The sequence below is a fragment of the Triturus cristatus genome, chromosome 12 (assembly GCF_964204655.1).
Source record: "Triturus cristatus chromosome 12, aTriCri1.1, whole genome shotgun sequence".
NCBI lineage: Eukaryota > Metazoa > Chordata > Amphibia > Caudata > Salamandridae > Triturus > Triturus cristatus.
In genome coordinates this window covers 519,448,276-519,469,255 of record NC_140595.1, presented here as the reverse complement: position 1 = coordinate 519,469,255, position 20,980 = coordinate 519,448,276, and the positions used below count along the sequence as shown (strand labels likewise).

The window sequence follows — 20,980 nt, the reverse complement described above, 5'->3', positions numbered from 1 at the left end:
CATTGCCTGCCGAGTGCCACACACCTCTGTGTTGTATTCCACTAGCTAGTGCATATGCTATGACACTCTCTAGCCCATGTGCACTGTAACACCACCCCGTGAATATGTCATGCCACACTTGTCTTCGCACGGGTTATATTGCCCCATCTAACGTGCCTTTCTCGATGCCTATGTTATAACGCACAGTGCTATTCCATACATATTACAATCTGGGATCCATATCTTTGTCACAGTGCATATGCAACGTTACACTCCCCAGCACATATTTTATATTACAACTTTAGAGACTAGTTAGGTTACACAACACTGCCCTGTGCATATTACACTCCAAGGCGCATATCGCATAGCACGCGCTAGTGCCTGTGCTATCTCGCGCTCTCCAATGAATCTGTCATTGCGCATAATGTATTGCATATTATATTTCACGCCCGGTTCATCTTATATCACACTTTTTGGTGCATAGTTTATACCATACACTATATCTAGTTTTCATTTTCAATCGTGCTCTCAGGACTATGTTCTATATAACACTGTGTTCACCTACCCTTTTCACGGGCATTACATTTTGCGATAGGGGGTGGAGGGTCAGGGGGTGTTTCTGCCAAGTGAGCCCGGAGTCACAGTCACAAACGTCCTCTTCTTCCTGAATAAAAGTGAGATTATGCTGCATACTTGTTCATATTTTAAGTAGTTCGCACAGACACAATGTTTTAAAAACAATAAAGTTCTTAATACCCGCCTTCTCTGAACAGTTAGCTTGCTGCCCCATCCCCTTCCTCCCTATCCTCTGTTGTGTGAATCCATGGACTAGCCTCCTCCCTCCTGCCATGCATGGTCTGATGTGCTGCCACTGCCCTCAATTTAGTATGATGTACCAGTCCACTCCTCCTGCCCTCCATTGCCCAATTCTATGCCCCATCATTGACCTCCTGCTTAAACTCTGTGCTTAGCTTGCTGCCCCTATTCTCCTTCCCCCTGCCCTCCGATGTCTTTGTGCATGCCCCTGCTCCATCCTTTTTGCCCACCATGTCCCATGGACCTGCCACTCCTATCTACTCTGAGTGTTCTGTTGAGCTGCCACTCCCCTCCCACCTGCCTAGCATTGCCAGATGACTGTAACCTGTCCCTGCCACCTCCACCCTGCCTGTCCACATGCCATGCCCCTATCCTCTTCCTCCTGTCCTACATGGTCCATTGTACTGCCACACCCTTCTGCCCTCCCTGGTCTGTTGTGCTGCAACTGCTCCTCCTGCCTGCCCTGTGTGGTCTGTTGTGAGGTCCCTTCCCCTGAACTTTGTCTGTGCACAGGTCCTGACCCTCCCTTCTATCCTCCATCGTCCTTTGTGCATGCCCCTCCACCCTCCTTCTTGCCCATCATAGCCATTGTGCTGCCACTAACCCTCCCACTTGCCATGCATGGTCTTCTGTGCTGCCATGGCCCCTCCCACCTTCCCTGTGTGGTCAGTTAGCTGCCCCTGACCCCCTCCCACCTTCCCTCCATGGTCTGTGTGTATGCCATCACAGTCTCACTGTTGCTCTTCATGGTGTGTCTTGCTTCTAGTGCCCATCCTGCCTGACCTCCATGGCTATCTTGCTGCTCCTGCCCTGCCCCCTTGCCCCCAGCCCTACTCCCTCCCTCCTGGCTTGTCTGTTCCATTGTAATGCCCCTGATCCGTCCCTCCTGCCCTTTATGGTCTGTTATGCTGCAGCTTTCTCTCCTGTCTGTCCATTATGGTCAGCTAGCTACCATTGCCTCTTGCCCCTCTGTTCTCTGTTGTCCATGTGCATGGTCCTGTCCCCTCCCTCTTGCTTTCTATGGATTGTTGTGCTGCACTCCCGTCCTGCATGCCCTGTGTGGTGTATTGTGCTGCTGCAAACCCTGATGCCTGCCCTGCAGGGTCAGTTTGGTGCACCTCTCCATGTCCCTCCTGTCCTCTGTTATCCAAGTCCATGTCCCTATCCCATTTCCTTCCATGATCCAATGTACCATACTTGCGAACATTTTGAACTTGGTAAGAGGGAGATTTTGAAAAAAAACTGGGGTATTGATTTTCCCCTTTGAGTTACATTGAAAAAGAGGATATTGTAGACAGGAGACAGATCAAATAAAGCCCATTTGAGCTTAAAAACATTGGACGTTTCCTGGCTGAATCGGGTCTGTTGGCATGTATGGTTGTACTACCATTGCCTCTTCCTTCTGCCCACAATGGTCTATTACATTGCCACAGCCTTGAAGGAGGGTAGATTTTGTATCACAGGGGGCCCCTGGCCCGTTCTGTCCACACCTGAAGTATGAGACCCTTGTCCTTGCCCTGCCAGCTGCATTTGTAGGCCGTATTAAATTGACCAGCGGGTCCTGTGTTGCTATATAATTATCCTGAGACATCCTTACCACTCAGCCAGCATAAAACCCCTGTGTAGGCCCTTCTGTTCAATATGTAGGCCTCTTTGTTAAATTGACCATAGCTCTGCAATTTTAGTGTATAGCAGTCTGAAGGCAGGTCTGCGAGGCCTTCTGATCCAAACTAGTAGCCCCCACCCTACCCGAGTGCTCCGTGCTCGGTATCAAAGTTCAACATCCCCCTGAAGCTGTCGACATACAGTAGGCTGCATCCTGGACTGGTACTTGCTTCCTGGGCAGGTTTCCCGTTTTTAAGGAAGTGGCAACCGCAGAGCGTCAAGTTAGGAGAACTGAGGAGATTTTATACATGAATATATTGAATTCCCGTACAATACCCATTATTTTCTGCTTGCTCTATGGAACTTACGATAAGCGTTTGGCCCGAGAGACTGACCTTTTCACCCAGTCCATTGTCAGCATTAAGTGGGTAAATGACGAAATGTCTGGTAAAATCTGCAGACAAAGCTTTTGGGTAGCATACGTAGGTAGATGTAGCGTGCAAAGGAGCCCACAAAATGATATAAAAAGGGAGCACCCACAGATATCGACGGACTACCTCGCCGTCTGTATGTAGGTTAACAGGCAGTGCAGGTTTTCCCCAAGAGCTGGGAGCTCTTGTCTTCCTTTGCTTAAAATGTCTTGCTCTGCTTGAAGTATCTTATTCTATTTTACCTATATGAAATGTCATGTTATGTTTAACCATTGTTCTCTTTACTTTTGCATTTAAAAGATTTTGTATTGTAATTGCAGGAATGCTTGATCTAAGAGTAAACGTGAGTGTTCCTAGGTAACATTTTCCTTGGTGTAACTTGTTTCTCATGATGCATTTATAGATGTGTTTTCTCTCTCTCTCTGTCAGTACATTAATTGAGATACAGAGAATATTATGACAGCTGTATGATTATCTGGATTCTGTATTTTGTACTTTATGTCTCTATTCTGCGGTTTCTTTGAAGTTGCATCTTCTCATTAAACTGCCATTGTATTCTGCCTCCAATTCCATGTCTCATATGTCTGTTTTCTTCATTTTTGGAGCAAGCGTTCCTAGGCACCCCGGCTCAAATTAAGGTGCCCCTTTTGTCCCTGACTTACTCTCCTGCTCAGTTCTGTGGTGGCTCCCGGGGATCTGGGGACCGCCCCTAGCTTCCTTGACCCGTAATAGATCTTCCCTCCAACAGCCTCTCTTGCAAGTCCTGTATTGTTGGTTTGTTGCCCCTGCCCCCCTTTCCACTGCCCTCCATAGTCTGTTGTGCTTCCACGGCCCTTCCTGCCTGCTCAGTGTGTTTAAATTGTTGCCTTTGCACCCTCCTACCTGCCTTCAATTTTCAGAGTCCGTGCCCCTGGCCTCTGCCTCTCAACAGTATCCTAATGAACAACTAGATTGCTAACATTCTATATTTATTACAAAAGTGTGGAACGCCTGACATCATCTTGATGTAATCAAAACTGTAATACCTAGAGCATTTCCTTTAGAAATTACATATATGAGAGGGTCTTATTGGCATCAAAATTATGGTTAGTGCTCTAAAAGACTAAAATAAGGACATATTTTCTGAGTTTTCAAATAGCGACAAAGCACTTTTAAATTGTTATCTTTATGTTTTTTTATCCAGTTGACCACTTGATTAAATGTTGCACTTAGGGGAGAGGATGTGGTGTTACTTCCAGAACTGCAGACTTTGCAACTGGGGAACCAGGTTTAAGTTTCTGCTTCAGCTCGACATTCTGTGATTCTGGTCAAATCACTTAGTCTCCCCATGTCTACAACCAAAATGAATTTGTTCTTGTGTGATGTAAGCAATGCTCATGTAAAGCACTCCAATACCTGACAAGTCTGCACTATATAACACTGCAAAAACACAAAATAATAAGTGTTTTGCACACTTCTGTCATTGGGCTATATTTGGGCTACATCTGGGTGATTTTGGGCTACATTTGGGCTATTTTGTCTCCGGTGGCCATCTTGGGAGATTTATTTGTTATGAAGTTTCCTAATTTTCTCATGTACTGCAGTCTCCTCAGTAGGAAATGCTTTCAGTTTTTTACTTTGATTCCATCATGAAGGTATTCAGATATGTCACACATTTGCCATAAATTCTGAATGTTAGCACTCTAGTTGCTCATTAGATCACTGTAGTAAAACTACTGCACCATGGAAGTCTGCTCCTGGTATTAAAAGTGCATGTTTCAGTCTGCATGTCAGAATTTTTTAATGAAATAGAAGAGGATTTGAGAAGTCACTCAAAATGTGCCCTCATTTTCTTTCTTCAGCATTAATCATAATTTCTATGGCAAAATGAACCCCCTCATTGTGTTCCTTTTTAAATTAAATGTTTTAAGTTTTACCAGTTTATTCCAATCAAGATTGCTTCAGGTGTGCCATACTTCTGTCATAATGAAGACAGTAAGCGCTCTAGTTGTTTTTAAGAACATTCTGGGACATTCTGTCATTGGGCTATACTTGGGCTACATCTGGGTGATATTTGGGCTACATTTGGGCTCTTTTGTCTCTGGTGGCCATCTTGGGAGACTTATTTGTTATGAAGTTTCCTAATTTCCTCATTTACTGCAGTCTCCTCAGTAGGAAATACTTTCAGTTTTTTACTTTGATTCCATCAAGAAGGCATTCAGATGTGTCACACATTTGCCATAAATTCAGAATGTTAGCACTCTTTTTGCTCATTAGATCACTGTAGTAAAGCTACTGCTCACCAGGGAAAACTGCTGCTGGTATTGAAAGTGCATGTTTCAGTCTGCATGTCAGAATTTTTTAATGAAATAGAAGAGGACTTGAGAAGTCACTCAAAATGTGCCCTAATTTTTCTTTCTGCAGCACTAATCATACTTTTTATGGAAAAATGAACCCCCTCATTTTGTTCATTTTTAAATTAAATGTTTTAAGAGTTACCACTTTAATCCAAGCAAGATGGCTTCAGGTGTGCCATACGTTTATCATAAGTAGGACTGTTAGCGCTCCCAGAGTGTTCTTTGGAACACTCTGGGAAGCTGCAGTAGAACACAAAGGAATCAACTGACAGTCTCTGCCTTTGTTGGATGTACATGTTTTACTGAGAATGTCAGACTTCATTCTCACATGACTGAGAAAGATAATGTGAATTTACAGAAAATAAGCTCTCAGTTTAGCCTATAGATCACCTTCCAAACCTCTGTGGTAAAAGCATGAGAAAATATTTTTCTCTCAATCATGATATCCCAGCAGAAGGCTTTTTCACATGGTGAAATCACCTTAGAACATACCACAATTCCTAAAATGAGTATGGTACCATCAACAAATGATTTATAATGTAACTAAAGTCTTAAAACCTTCTATTAACTGCAATGCTTTTTAATGAGGTGCTATCATGTATATTGGTCCCAAGATGGCTGCCAACACTTCTTGGATGAAGTGCTGACAGCCAATCAGATCTCAGGATGAGATGTGTGGTTAGGCTCCGCCCACATATATATATGCTTTTAAATGCTATTTTCTCAGGAAATACAGAACAGATTTACACCAGACCTGCAAAAGGCACTTCCTTGACCTTATGGCTACCTCTCTGCCAAATTTCAAGTAATTCTGTTCAGCCGTTCGGGCTGTAGCTGTGTCTAAAGGTCCTATGGAAAAATGCATGGGGAAAACGCGTTTTGGGACCCCCCTTTTTTCTCGGCCCCTGCTTGACGAATCCCCCCGAGACTTTCAGGGTAGGAGCGGAGCGTAGCGCCCCACCTATTTTGACAATTTCGCGAGGATTCGTCGACCGGCGCCAAAGTTATTCCAAATAGAATGTTGCGGATTTCCTATGGAAACAGGGTCCTAACTATAACTACCTACTGGCGACCGCCAGTAGGTAATATATATATATATATATATATATATACACACACACACACACACATACACATACACAAGCATATACATATACTCATGTTCTGAGAAGAGTAAACATTGAGATGTAAAAAGCCATATAAAGTCTATTTTCCAAAACTTCTTCACTTTAGATATTATTCAAAGCTCTCCATCAAATGCATAAGTTTCACACTAGCCAACATGCATTTCGCAGGTTTCTCGCTTCTTCAGGGCTTCAAAAGATTGTGCATCAAGTAAATGCTTAATGTGTTCTCTCCTTTCAATATTCTCGACCAGATCAAGTGAAATGTAATTTATTGTCTTTTCTGGGCAGTTGCCATGGCCTATTTCATCTAGTGTCACGAAATAGTGTGAAGGCTGGAATGGAGCCAGACCGAGATAATCCCTGAGACTACATATGCACCTCTCCTCCTGCTGAGATGAGTATCTGCTATCTGTAATGTTGCTTTGCTTGAAATATACACTTTATGTATTTTCTCTCTTACTTTTTGCCAGTTGGCTAGCCCCAAGTTCAGCAATGTTAAGCTCATTCACAATTAATCTTAGCAGGATCTCTCCTATAGCCTATGGCTACACACTGTATTTCCATCTCTTTCAGGCACTGCCTTCTCCCGTCCTACAGGTGCAGGCTGCATTAGTCCATCCCTACAGCTGCCTCAATACTGCAAGCCCCCCACCAGGCGCCACAGCTACTGATGGCATCATGGTTGGCATCTCCATATCACACTAGGTTGTGTTCTCTAGGACATTGGCGCTGTGGCTGCCACATAAGCGCCAGACCTGGCAATCCTCCTGGGGCCTCACGGATGCCTGGGATCCTAGAGGTTTAGACCCGGTGACTAAAGTATTTTTCTCCACGCCTCTCACTGGGAACCCAAGTCTCCCTCCAAACCTCGTACCGCAAATCACCCCCCCTCTTCTTTCACCCCCTCCCCCAGCTTTCTCCAATCTCAATGCCTCAAAATTATCAATGCTTCTCATCAAGCGGCACTCATCCTCCTTATTGTAGATTTACACACTACAGGGCCCTATCCAGGGAGGTAATAGCCATGTGTTTGTCATCACCTGGGGCTCACATGATCCATCCCCCCCCCGCTCGCCTTGCTCCTACCATCTCTTTCCCGCCTCCCATGCTGCATAGAGCTTAGAACAGTACACAGAACACCCAGTAAATCTAAGCTTTCTCTATCGCACGCCACCCTTGAGATATGACGAGACCTCTGACTTATGTCCTGGAATGTTAACAGCCTTGCATATTATGTCAGACGCAAGAAAGCCCTCACCTACATAAGGACATCGCCCTAGCATAGGACACGGGTCACTCCATGCCCTGGAAATGTGGTGTGGCCATTCTCCTGCTCCCATGCACAGTGTTTAACACTTGGACGGACCCAGAGGTCAGGCATGTCTTTGCCAAACTCTGCATTGGCGGCAGGGTCGCGAGTGTATGTTCGGTCTTTGCACCAAGTGAGACTAAAAAGATATTCCTCCTCTGGCTTAACCTCATATTGACGCAACTGGGCACTACAATGGCATTTATAAAGGGAGGACTGGAATGTAACTGGTGAAGCAATACTGGACTACACGGGCCAGATTGATATGATCAACAACCCAGGTACGGCAAACAGTAGTGTTATCTTAGTTTACCATGGCTTTCTCGACATATGGCAGCTTTTACACCGGACTGAAAGGGAATACTCTTACTTCTTACACCCAGTCAAGAATAGACTACTTCCTCATCCCTCAATATATGACTGAGCTAATGGCCGATAATTTGGTCCTTGAGCAGACCGTTTCAAACCACTCGACAAAAGACACACAATTGATGGACGGAATGCATTACAAATCAAAACATTCTGGACTGGAAACAAGCATCCTAGGACCGGTTTCTGGGTTTCACCCCTCATCAGCCAGGATAGCTTGAATCCAGTGGCACAGTGAGCCCGGGACCCATGTCAGGGCATACCCGGCGCACTTGGGGCGAGAAAGCAAAAGACACACAATTGATGAATGGAATGCAGAACAAATCAAAACATTCACCCCCAGTCAAGAGAGCTGGGTTAAATCCATCATTCTTTTGCTCACCATGCCACCCCAGTTTAGACCTGGCCATATGAAAATCAGTCTTGACCCTGTGCCTAATGGAAACAGTCTAGCCCGAACTGCCAAGCCAGGTCCGCCCTGGACCAGAAACAAGCATCCTAGGATCGGTTTGGGGGTTTTACCCCTCATCAGCCTTGATAGCTTGAATCCGTGGCACAGTGAGCCCAGGACCCACGTCTGGGCATACCCGGCGCACTTGGGCGAGAAAGCAAAAGACACACCACTCCCCTGCTTATATTGCGGTCTCTAGGAGGCTGGTACAACCAACTCGCAAGCCCTGGCACCTTAGTATCTCGCGTTACAAGATACCCACATGAAAGAGCCTTCTTAAATCACACATCAAAACATACCTATATCAAAATGAGTGTTCAGCTACATCAGCACAAATGCTATGGACGGCGGCTAAAGCTACCACCCGGGTGCAACTCATGCAAGATGTCGCCATCAGTAACAGGCAGAAGGTGGTGCAACAAGTCTCCTTAGAAGCGGACATTAGGGAGAAGTCATGCCTTTACACTGCTGTCGGCGAGAAAGTAAAAGACACACAATTGATGGACGGAATGCATAACAAATCAAAATATTCTCTCCCAGTCAAGAGATCTGGGTTAAATCCATCATTCTTTTTCTCACCATGGATTTAGGCCCAGATCTCTGTACTGGGGTGAATGTATGGCATTGTTCTGCATTCTGTCCATCAACTGTTGTTTTTGTATTTGTCACCCCGAGTAGGACGGGTATGCCCAGACGTGGGTCCTGTGCTCTCCATGCCACTGGAATCAAGCTATCCTGGCTGAAGAGGGGCGAAACCTCGAAACCGGTCCGAGGATGCTGGTTTCCAGTCCAGGGAGGACCTGGCTTGGCAGTTCGGGCTGGAATGTTCCCATGAGGAACAGGGTCAAGACTGATTTGCATATGGCTGGGTTCAAATTGGAATGGCATGGTGAGGAAAAAAACGATGGATTTAGGCCCCGATCTCTGTATGGAGGTGAATGTATGACATTGTACTGCATTCTGTCCATCAACTGTTGTTTTTGCATTTACACTGCTGTCAACATGTGCCAACTAGAAGAAGCGAAAACAAATGTAACTTTTTTTTTACTCCTCCAAAGTGGAATATGTGCTCCACAGACTTAAGGTGTGTCACTATCAGCCGGATGAGAAAGCGAGCAGGTTACTTGCAGCCCTGCTCAAGCAAAGGGAGGCGATGCTGCCCATTGCAGCTATTAAGACATCAGGCTAGACACCCCAGGAGATTGAGGCTACACTTGCGGAATACTACAGGGATGTACATACACCAGAGTTAATTAAGGATGTAGAATAGATAAGCAGGTTTTTTTAAAGAACACCCACCTTGTCTTACGAGAAAGGCAGATCACTATTAACTGGCGAGATTACCAAGGAAGAGAGAGCGCAAGCCATCTCTAACTTGCCTTAAAACAATGTCCCCGGGAAAGCCAACCCAGCACAATTTGACAAATGGACCAAGATTGAAACGATAGATTCCTTGTTCAATGCTTCCAAGGAGGCAGAACAGACTGGCAGTTTATTGGCGCTCTCCGACAGGGCCACCTGCACACCCTGGCCCACTGTTTGTGGTTAGCTAAAGGCTTACTGGATGGCCCGTTAGCCTTATTGCTGTATGTCGAAAAGGACTTGACCACATTGAATGGGGATACCTTTTTGCGACACTTCACAAATTTGGCCTGGGTAATGATTTTATTGCCAAAGTTAAATGGCTGTATGAGTTTCACACAGCCCAGGTGAACTGCAGAGTTTTTTTTAATTTATTTAATCTGATCCCCCCCCCCCCGTGAACCAGGGAACGCGTAACGGGTGACCATTGCCCCCACTCGTTTGTCTATTGGCCCTCGAGCCCCTGGTGGCAACTTTTCGTTAGTCACCAGAGATTACGTGTATCCCCATCCCGGGAGGACCCCAATCTGTATTTTGATACACGGATGACATTTTACCAATGCACACTGCCCTCTATACCTCCCTTCCAGCCCTTATGGAGATAGTTACAGATGTTGCACAAATAGCCGTTTTATGATTAACTGAGGGGATGAGCGAAGTCCTGCCCAGGTCACGGCCACAACAAAGGCGGAATTCAGTGGCAATCAATTTCAATAGAAAGCATCCCGTCTCAAGTACCAAGAGGTATACATAAATAGGGGGCTGCAGCACATTGTCCTGAATAATTTTGAACCACTCATGGCAAGAGCTTAAGCGAACTACGTCAAGTGGTCGCACCTAAACCGGTCACTATAGAGCAAAGCAGTAAAAATGGAGCTACTCCCCAGATTCATGCACGTCTTTGGCATGCTGCTATGTTCACACCCTTGAGAAAAACAGATATTGACATTAAAGACTTTACCTGGGACACCGCAGGATTGAGTTTCGCAATGGCCATATTCTTTGCCCACAGGAAGCGCAAAGGTTTGGGTCTACCCTCAGTGCAACACTAACACAGCACTGCACCCAGCACAGTTAACCTATACGCAATGGTACACCCCAGACCCTCCAATGTGGGTTAGGATTGCGAGGAACATCACAGGCAGTCAGCCTGGACTGCAACTGCTATACAAACAAGGAGAGACCGCAACTGTCACAGACTCCGAATCCTATTGTCCAAACAATGGTTAAACATGGCCATGCGCCAACAGACTTATCAGTAGAAGCTAACATACAGGACAAGGCAGAATGCTAGCATCTGAACTGGAGAAGCCATGCTTCACTTGGAACAAAGGCATACGGTGGGTATCACAACATTGAATCTGGTTCGGTTGCAAGGCATTCCCTTTTGAGGAGCTTAGGGAAAAATTCTGACTTCTGATGAACAGAGGAAATGCCTGAAATTACGCCATTTGCCTTTTTCATAGGCTGGGGACACCACAGTAGGTTGTTCAGCCCTTCTCAGTGGTATCTTACCTCAACAGTTGGGGACCATTCAAAGGGGTTATGTCAGGTCTTCACAATAGGCCGATATAGCACCTGTACTGCCAACCCCAGATAACGAGTTTCTTGCCCGATGGCAAGTACGACTTCAAATGGACTATGCAGAGGAGGACTGTGCAGAGTTACTGGAGAACTCAGACCGGGGGGCAAGGGAGTTGAGAATGAAAACCTGTCTTTTCAAGACACGTCAAGATTGGTATGGGGCACCACTGAAACTTGAAAAATCTGGCTTACTGCATCACACCAAAAAGAGTTGGCATTGCGGTCGGCTGCAGTGCGATACTGTTCACTTGCTGCATAACTGCCCTGATATACGTAATCTGTGGGATGAACTGGGGTCTAACTTAAGTAGATCAATCACCATCATTACACCAACTCCGCACCACACAATTCTTCAGGACACTGCTGATGCGCCCACCCTGAATAACCACTGCTTTGTGCTTCTGCTGGGGTGAAATAACTGGATACCTTGTTCTACTGGGTTTTCTTCTGTGGCATAGGGGAGTCCGCTCTTAGGCTGTACTGCTGCTTGATTCTACGAGCCTGCAAAGGGATTTGTGTGCTGCGTTCTGTATTCGCATTCTCGTATAATAAGCTTGACTTTGTTTTTCTTGTTGGGGAGGCTTTACGATGCTCATTGAGCGGGTACGCTGTAGGTCTCTAGACTTTCTGTGAAGCACTGGGGTCACTGGTGCCGAATATCTTCCACCCTTCTCTAAATTCCAGGCTCCCAGCCAAATCGCCTCAGGTTGACTAGTCTCATTTGCGTATTGAGAGGAGAGGCCTAGTTTCTCATTCCCCTTAGGGCCTCGTCTCAGGAGCTGTGGCTGGCTGCAGACCGTGCCTGATGCTAGCTGCCTTCATAAAACAATAGTGCTGAGCCTGGCCTGGTTTGCCACCATCTTAGGGTCAGGCATTCGCTGTCGTACTTTGAAGTCTCTAACTGGCAGTTAGCGTGACTTGGCCCTACTCTGGCCTTTCTTTCTGGCAGTCTCACCTCATGCCCCCGTTCTCCGCAGCCACTTCACCCAATAGTGCCACAATCTCTATGGTCTTCAACATCGGCTTATGCTGGGTAAATAGGGAGCCGACCCACGTCTCCCCACGTTATGCTACAGGGTTACAGACCAGTCTGTGCCCAAACTCGGAGTTGCGTGTAGCCGGCAGCACTGATGGGACGAATTTGACTGCGTTCCCGTTGAATGAGAATTAAACTAACTGTGTACGGCCCGTTTCCCCACCATCTTATAGTCAGGCAGTTGTTCCAACTGACTCGGTCATCTGCCTGGATGTTCTGTAATTTGGCACTCTACCAGCCGCTCTCAATCAAATCTACACTTGGCGCTCTCCTCTTCCGCTTATGCTTTCGGGTAACCTCACTGGGATACTCAGTTATTCTGAAATCAGGCAACAAATCCAAAAACTGGGTACTGGTTATATGTGAATATTCACTAAGTATACAAATGTAGACAATACTCCTATTTGAGATTGGTAATTCTTTTATATTCATCTCACTTTTGTTTCTGTATAAACAATTTCTTAGATACAAGAACGCTACACCCCCACCCCATAAAATACATCTAGTTGTAAATTCTCATTTAACATGGCAATTATTTCGAAGTGTATCAGACTGAGGTCTTTTAAATTCAGCATGAACTTACTTAAGATGGGCAAAGTGGTCAAATAACAGGACAGCAGGATGAAATTACCAACCTTTTGTGTTTCAGGGTCTATTAACCAGTTCCACGCGCCAGTAGCAGTACAGACTGACACCACTATCAGAAGCACTGTTAAGAATAAAAGATCAAGATTATCATTTCACTCCATTACATTTCTTGTTGTTGCTCTTTACTGTGTGACAAAATAGTTTCCATATTCTTGGTAGCGAAAACCTGTATCTGTATTAAAACAGATGATAAACTGAATACATTAGAAATACAATAAACAAAAATCTGAACAGTCCAGCCAATGTTGCTATAAGCCAAAGGAAGCTGTAGATTAAAATAAAACTTAACTTGTTATGGGGGCAATCTTTGCGTATTGAAAATCATAACCGGAGAATGATATTCCAATTAAATATACAAAATTAAGTGTATTAAATACTCACTCCTCCAGCGTCCTGTAGCTGGCTGGAGACATGAAATGTATTCTGTAAGTCTCCGCTCAAAAGCTTTAAGGTCTGGGAAAACAAAGCAAGACAAAGCATGTTGGTCTTCAGGTTAGCAACTAAGCGGCACATCTGCGGTACACTGCAAGACTCCCGGACATAAATGGATTGAGATACCTTTTATACAACCAATTGTACAGCACAAAGTAAGCTGATTCCTAAACTGCGAGGGAGGGGGATAAAAATACATACAATCCCATCCCTGCAACCTAACACTGCACTTTTCCATGACATTGGTTTATAGCTTCATATCAAGCCACTCAACCACCCGCATTGGAGAGTATAGAAAGGGAACACTTAACTGCCTGCTTAAGTGGTTAGTGTAAAAAAGTAAAAATATCTTTAGGTCGACACTTGTATCATTTAAATTTAGTAATTTATTAGATAGATTTTTGATAGACAGTAATTCCTACAGTTGCATGCAAGTGTGGATTGCGTATGAATATCTTGATTTTCCTTACCATTTAGTGAGTATGAAGGGTTGAATGGGACCAGGTAAACCAGTTTTGCTTAAGTGTGATCAAAAAGGTCAAAGGACACAGACCGATGTAACGTGCTTTCTGCATAAAGCCCTTGTGCACTAGTTTGTGGCTGCGGCCTGCCACTCCTGGCAGAGAAATGTAATAATAATGGACAATGCAATGTCTTCTGTGGCATGCTAGAGAAAGCATGTGCATGGTTTATAGGAGTATTAGATTATTCCTCATCACAGAACGGCTGGTGATCTGTGCCAGCTTGAGGTTATTTTGCCAACCCCAGGTTGGTTGGTTTTGTGTATGAGAGGAAAATCTAGAAAGTTTCGCTTTTGACCAAATTGGAGTGGACCTGAGCGGATGAGATTCAACTGGAGGCTTGTACTAATTGAGAAGGTTCTTGAGTTATGCTTTTCATGTGAAAAAGAAAAGAAAAGAAGTGAATTTTTTGTTGGCTGAATAGATGTTTTTTTCCCCCTGAAGCAAAAGAGGAGGGGGGGGGGGTCGGGGGGGGGTTGGGACATTACGACCAATTCTCTGACTAATCAGGATGACCAGGATTGCAATTCTAAACTCTACTTGAGAGAGGTCGATAATTGTCTTTACTACTCACTAGTAAGACAAGGGTAGGGTTACTGAGTGCCTCTTTCCCGATAGGTTGAACTGTTAGTTCTAACCTAGGTTGCGTGCTATTAAAGGCTTTGGTTTCTTTAGAGGCAAAGAGTTAAGAGACACTAGGGAATTTATTTTCACCAAAAGGATGTGTTGTGTTGCCAAGTCTACATTGGTCACAACTTGTAGATTTCCCTTAGCCCTTCAGGCAGACCAATTTATCACAGGGAGCAGGAAAAAAAACAAGCAAGGCTCCTGTGAACCTCTGCCAACTTACCAGGAAAGGATCCACATTAAGAGGAGATTAACCTGCCAAAGACAACACGTATATTGTTCTGGGTGCTACCCAATCATCAGTAAAACCACACACAAGACATTTGGGCAAGTGTTATTAGAAGCTAAGCTAGTGCAGAACAGATGCAAAATAAGAGGAATGATACTAGTTCTAGTGGAAATAGATATTTTAACAAGCTATATTTCAGAGAAATTATGAGAGCGAGAGAGAGAGCGAGAGAGAGAGAGAGAGAGAGCGCGAGAGAGAGAGAGAGAGCGAGAGCGAGAGCGAGAGAGAGAGCGAGCGATATTTCACCTTTGAGTTTTGCAATTATTCACAGTACTGGATTAATTTGCAGGATATTTGATTCTCTAAACAAACAAAAATGGACACAAGATTTCGTCTTTCTTTTAGTACTGGGAAAAAAACTTTCACAATGATGGCTGTACTAAATTGCTGTTACTAAGGCAATGAATGACCTGTATTCCTACTTTTACGTTTTTTTTTGTTGTTTTTTTTAGAAACACATTTAATTGCGTCAAGCCTCAAATACAATGCAGAGGTCTGCAATCCAGAGGCCATCTGCTACAGTTTAAAGTACAAAAGTTTGGCATGGACATTGAGTATGTACTTTCCCCCTTTTTCCCCCCCAAAAATGAAAAGAAAAACAATTAACTGTACCCCATGTAACCCCGCCCCCCCCATTGCAATGTCTCAGTACTGCATTTCAGGCACCACCGCCACTCCATCTTATTGAGGAGTAATGTCTGTTTCATCACCTGGCTCATATGTACCAGACCTGCACCATCATCTGTAAATCCCATCATGTCTGGATGGAATGGGGTCCAGGTATAGGCCTCTATGATCTGCCCATCTTTTCCAAATCTTCGGATGCTTTTGCTGGCAACCCCGTGCTTTAAAAATAGGAATCGCCAACACCATGTTAAAATCAAGACCATTTTTCCATGCAGATAAGTAAGGCAGGTCCCCTGCCTTCCACTTTCGTGCAATATCTCGTTTCTACCTTTACGTTTCTTAAACGTTTACTTTTTCCCAACACACTTTTATTCCATTCATCCCTGTCCCAGAGTCCCTGTTCCCCCGTACCCATCCATGCAATGGCATGTTCCAAAGGATTGTTTAGAACTGAGATGACAGTTTAACTGAAGGAATGTGAGGTGGCTTTGGGGTGTCGTGGATTTACTAAGAGAATAAAGCTTTTATTGATATCATTTTTTACTCCTCTAAACGATTAAACGCAGCATTTCGTCTTTCTTTCATTTCAAGCTCGTATTTCCCGGAACAGAGGTTTAACTTAGTTATTTGCCATTATTCACATTACTGAATGAATGTGCAGGATATCTGCGTCTCTAAATAAAAACACAGCATTTCGTCTTTCAGTACTGGAAAAAAAGACTTTTATAATTACAGTGGTACTCTTAAACGATTAATCAGCACAGTCTTGCAGGCGCATCTTTGATGCCACCATCTGCCAATGAATCATCCCCAGTGTGTGAAAATAAACCCTGTACAAGCAAAACTCTGTTAGCAGATAGTTACTGTCCCACACTGCTCTTTATTTTCTTTCTTTACAGGTCTTGTTTAGGGAAGGTATTCATATAATTGAACAAGCATTTGCAATGCAATAGGTCTCGCATTTACGCAAGTTTAAGCTATTGGCATTGTAAATGACAATGAGTTTTAATTAGGTTTCAAAAATCAAAATATAAAAAAAATAGGAATCATCATTTACAATGCCAACAGCTCAAACTCTTGTAAATGTGAGACCTTTTGCATTGCAAATGCTTGTTGTTCATGCTGGTGCGGAGCTATCTGCAGTCTCACACCTAAATGCCAGTGTGATGGTGGGAAACAAAGGCACTCCGCTTGTTACGACTTCACAGGTGCTTAGAAGAAGAAACCATGGTTTGGAGGGAGGGGCTTTCCATTTCTACCTCCTTTCTGTTAGAGGTGCTCTTGCCCTGTAAGAATGTCATATGTATCTGTTGGCATGAGCAATTACAACAATAAACATTTACATGGCACTTACTCAGTTTTCTTCCATTTATTTTTAAATGCTACTCGGCCCAAGGCAGGGTGTCAGAGCGCTTTACTTGCACAGATATTGTACGGGTGCAATGACTCATACAAGTTGTAAGTCAATGTGCAGGGAATGCTAAATATGACTGTCCTAGGTGTAGCAGACCCATAGCATTAGGGCCATTGGATTTATAAGAGTTTGCAGCAGTGACGTTTCCCTTCATAATTAAGGGTATGCCACAGTGGCCTCATAAATACAGCATCTTGCTGCATATCCTGCAGGTTTTACACAAAAACAAAATTTGCTTCTAGCTCAAACAGTTCAAAAGTACTAAAAATGCATGCTGCTGGGCAGTGTAAAGACCTCTGCAAAGGTTAACTGGTCCCCTTTCTGTTGCTTATTACTGTATTTTGGTGTTAAACTGGTACTTCTGATGTGAAACCTTTATTCAGGCAGTGTTAACCTGTGTAAACATGGCAAAATAAGGAAGTAATGCACATTTTGGGCCACATAATTTGCCTTTTCCTTGCGCATATTTCGGTCTTTCACTGCCGCATAATTCTGGTGGCCCTGTAAATCATCTATACTGGTAGAAATTACATGGTAAAAGCACTTGTTCTGGAGAAACGCAAAGTCAGGATTTAAAACGTGTGTGGGGGTCCACAAAACACAGGGTTTGGGATTATCTTTACTAGTATGCATTTATCACTACCCTAAGAAGCCTTATAAAAAAGGTGAAGATTGAAGAAAACAGTGCGTTTCTTGCAGTTTGCGTGCAGCTGTAAGGGGCTGGTTTATAACTCACTGTGCCCCTGTACAAGGATTGTACATTAAGACCGCGTAACTCAAGGACCTCTGCGACAAAAGCCGCAACCCACTGAGCTACCTGAATAAAGCAGAAATCAGTGACGTGTGCTTTACATTGTGCTTTACAGCAGGGACATGAGCCCTCTCTGTTTTATGTCAACGCAGACCCGTGACTGGCCTGCACACAGATCTCTGCAGCAAGTGCACTAACCACCGGCAGTACTTAAAGTGGAATGAAAAAACTGGGTGGTCTCTCATGGGGGGTGGCCGCAATAATTAAGGGTGTGGCTTTAAAAACATACACTAAAAAACAGTGCTTAGCATAGTGTGCCACATAGTGTGCCACAGCCTGGTATTTTGCTGCTTGTGTCGTTACATCCGTCAATACAACAGAAAAAGAAGTGGAGTTCAGCGGATCAGAGTTTATTATTTCACTTCAGCTCTCATTTCTGGGAAGCCGGAAAGCTCCTTGGTTACACAGGCAGCACCCTGTGTCACGAGTGCAACGGGGGCATTGTATGAGCGCGCGAAAGTGAAAGCGCCAGAGATGAGACACCATGAGCTTGCACATCTGCTGTACGGGCGCAAGCTGAGATCGCCAGAGAAGAGAGACGCGTGAGCGTGCACATCTCCGGTCCCTCTTCGGAAGCAAAATCCACAACAATAGATCTCGCCAAAGGCGAGCAGCGCATGCGCTGCGTCGCTAGGCAAGACCTAAAAACTGTCATATCCTCTTGATGAACACTATTTCTAACAGGAATTCTTTTTTTTTTTACTGCCTTTTTTTGCTTTCTTCTTTGGGTCGGACTTTTGTTTTTTAACCGGATTACGCTCCCAACATTGATTTCAGTCAAGAGAAATGGATTTACCCACTGAGGCTTGACATCAAAGGACTTTAAAAATGTATACTATTGAACTGAATATTATGGTATCAGAAAGCAATAGGAGAGTGTTATACGAATATGGCTCAAAGTATTTATTATAAATAAATTACTCACCAACCATGACTCGCTTATATCCTCCTCACAGGCTCAGATACTCTTTGACCTCCCATCTGCTTTCCAAACCAGATTTTTCATTGTTATTGTTCAAGCATGCACTCATTTCAGATCTGCGCCTTCACCAAATCCACCACCCCTCACAAATCTCTCCCGTATTTTGCACACAAATCCAAAGGCCTCCGTTATCTATTCACCTCTAGAAGACTCTTGCGATAGACCAAAATCAAGCACCGAGTTAGCATGGGAATCACACTTATCCACTACTTTCCCTATATCAACTTGGAAGCAGATTTAGATAAAAAAAAAAAATAAATAAAAAAAAAAAAATCAGGAAATCTTCCCAGGGAGCGAACACGACGCAGACACTTTTTCATATTTAACAGATTGTTTTTGACAACCCCTTTCCTCCAGAAGATTAATCCTGACACTCTGGATATCTGTTGGGACAAGTTCTTATCAACATGCAACACTTGTTATGCATGTGCACTACAGTTTTACTTTTTGGACACAAGTTTGGGACCAAATAAACTAACATTTTCATTCTACCATGCCCTTTTCTATTACCAATGTGTTCTTAGGTAGTATTTCTCAAGTCTGGGCAAATGTCTCATTTGATATGAAAATACTAGACCTGTTATTAGCAATTTCATTTCGCAAATAACAACATTGGAAAGACATTATACAATTTTCGTTCAAGGTAATGGTGGTAGGCAGTCCGCTATAATCATCTGGACACTGCTTACATGCATCCTTTACCACTTGTTTCGAAGCGAAAGGCCCTCTGGACACCAATTCCACATTTTCTTGAGAGTACTATAAAGTTGTCGTTTGCACCTCCACCATGTTTCAGGAAATGTTTCAATCTCCCTGACTTACCAATCTGACCTGCATATTTATTACTATGTATGGTTTGTGTTATGTATTTGATTATTTATCCTCTGTTATGATCAGCCATTATGCATATGCTTCATGTACTTAATTATTTTTATACGCTTTAGTTTTTTTGCTAATACATTGCATTATCCTTTTTGCATCTTTTGTCTGCACCACAATATTTAACAATAAAATTCTTCTTTAAAGTTAAAAAATAATGAATTACTCACTGGGGCTTGCTATGTCTGAAGCGGAGACTGATGATTCCCTAGGTATATACTTTGTTTCAAAGTTATATGACCGATCGAAAACAGCGATTGTAAATTTACGAGGGCGCCCATGAATTTCATTGAGGAGGGTGTTGCAGAACTCACAAGATGTACATAAATAATTTCTGATTCAACTTTGACAAATTACGCTGATGGAAATATATATTTGATGTAAATAATCTGAAAAAATGTATACTTAGTTCTTGAACGATGTATTTGAATGAAGAAAATAATGGTGACCTGCTGTTACACAATAGGTTATATATTCCTATTTTAGTTCAAATATGTCAAATGAGCCCTTTCTTATGGTTTCGGAATTTAAGCATGTAATAGTGGGCCAGGGGTTAACTGTAACTCATTCTCTGTACCACAGTCACAAATAAAGGGGATTTGCTAGCAAAGAGTTTGAAAAGATAAATATATATTATATTTTTTTTTCCGCATGTGTTTTTTAGGGAAAGTAATGAAATGTGGCATTAGCATGTACTAAGTACAAACTTTACAAATTTTTTCATACATTTTCCCAGTATCTGAAATCATGTATTGTTTCCACACGAAGATCATTCAGTGTCTCTACTATGTTCATTGTTTACTGGTTGTTTTAAAGGCGATAGTGCACTGGGTATGTGATTCTGGCCATGACAAAGACCTTCTGGTAGAAAAGGGCTGCCAAATAAAATTTCTTCTTTAAGATAAATCCTGGAGTGCAAGCCTTTTTTGTGACATGGCTTGAGCAACCCAACTTCTCTAATTCATAAATGGTTCCCACAACCGTTAACTTGCACCAGCCCCGTCAGGTGAGAGACTGGAGTACTGCGGGACTTTGATAATGATATGTATCAATGTAATGACTCCAATGTACTGCGACATCCATACGCTCAAGAAGATATTCTCCAAGTTGGCAACACCAAAGTCTTTGAATAACAATAAGTGGGTGCCTACGGATGATCCAGTTTGTGCCCAGAAGCTCCCAGGCTCAGTCTAATGTTGAGAGGTGTGCTCCCTTAATGTTTAAGTTCGATCCACCCACTTGAAGGGTGCACCTCCTTGTTCCCAGACTTTGGCGAGGAGGAAGATATGTTCGTGCGTAACCTGGGCAAGAAAGTTGCAGAACAGAAACTTCCAATGTCTTGGAG

At 43.6% G+C, this 20,980-nt stretch overlaps 1 protein-coding gene across 1 annotated transcript in view; it reads right to left on the bottom strand.

The window, feature by feature from the left end:
• CNEP1R1 (CTD nuclear envelope phosphatase 1 regulatory subunit 1) overlaps positions 1 to 20,980 on the bottom strand; it is an 87,375-nt gene that overhangs the window by 22,196 nt on the left and 44,199 nt on the right. Inside the window, exons 2-3 of the mRNA XM_085639931.1 lie at positions 13,435 to 13,506; positions 13,041 to 13,114 (exon numbers count right to left, since the gene is read on the bottom strand). Of these exons, the coding sequence (XP_085496057.1) occupies positions 13,041 to 13,114; positions 13,435 to 13,506 (146 nt within the window). The remainder of the gene's footprint in view (positions 1 to 13,040; positions 13,115 to 13,434; positions 13,507 to 20,980) is intronic.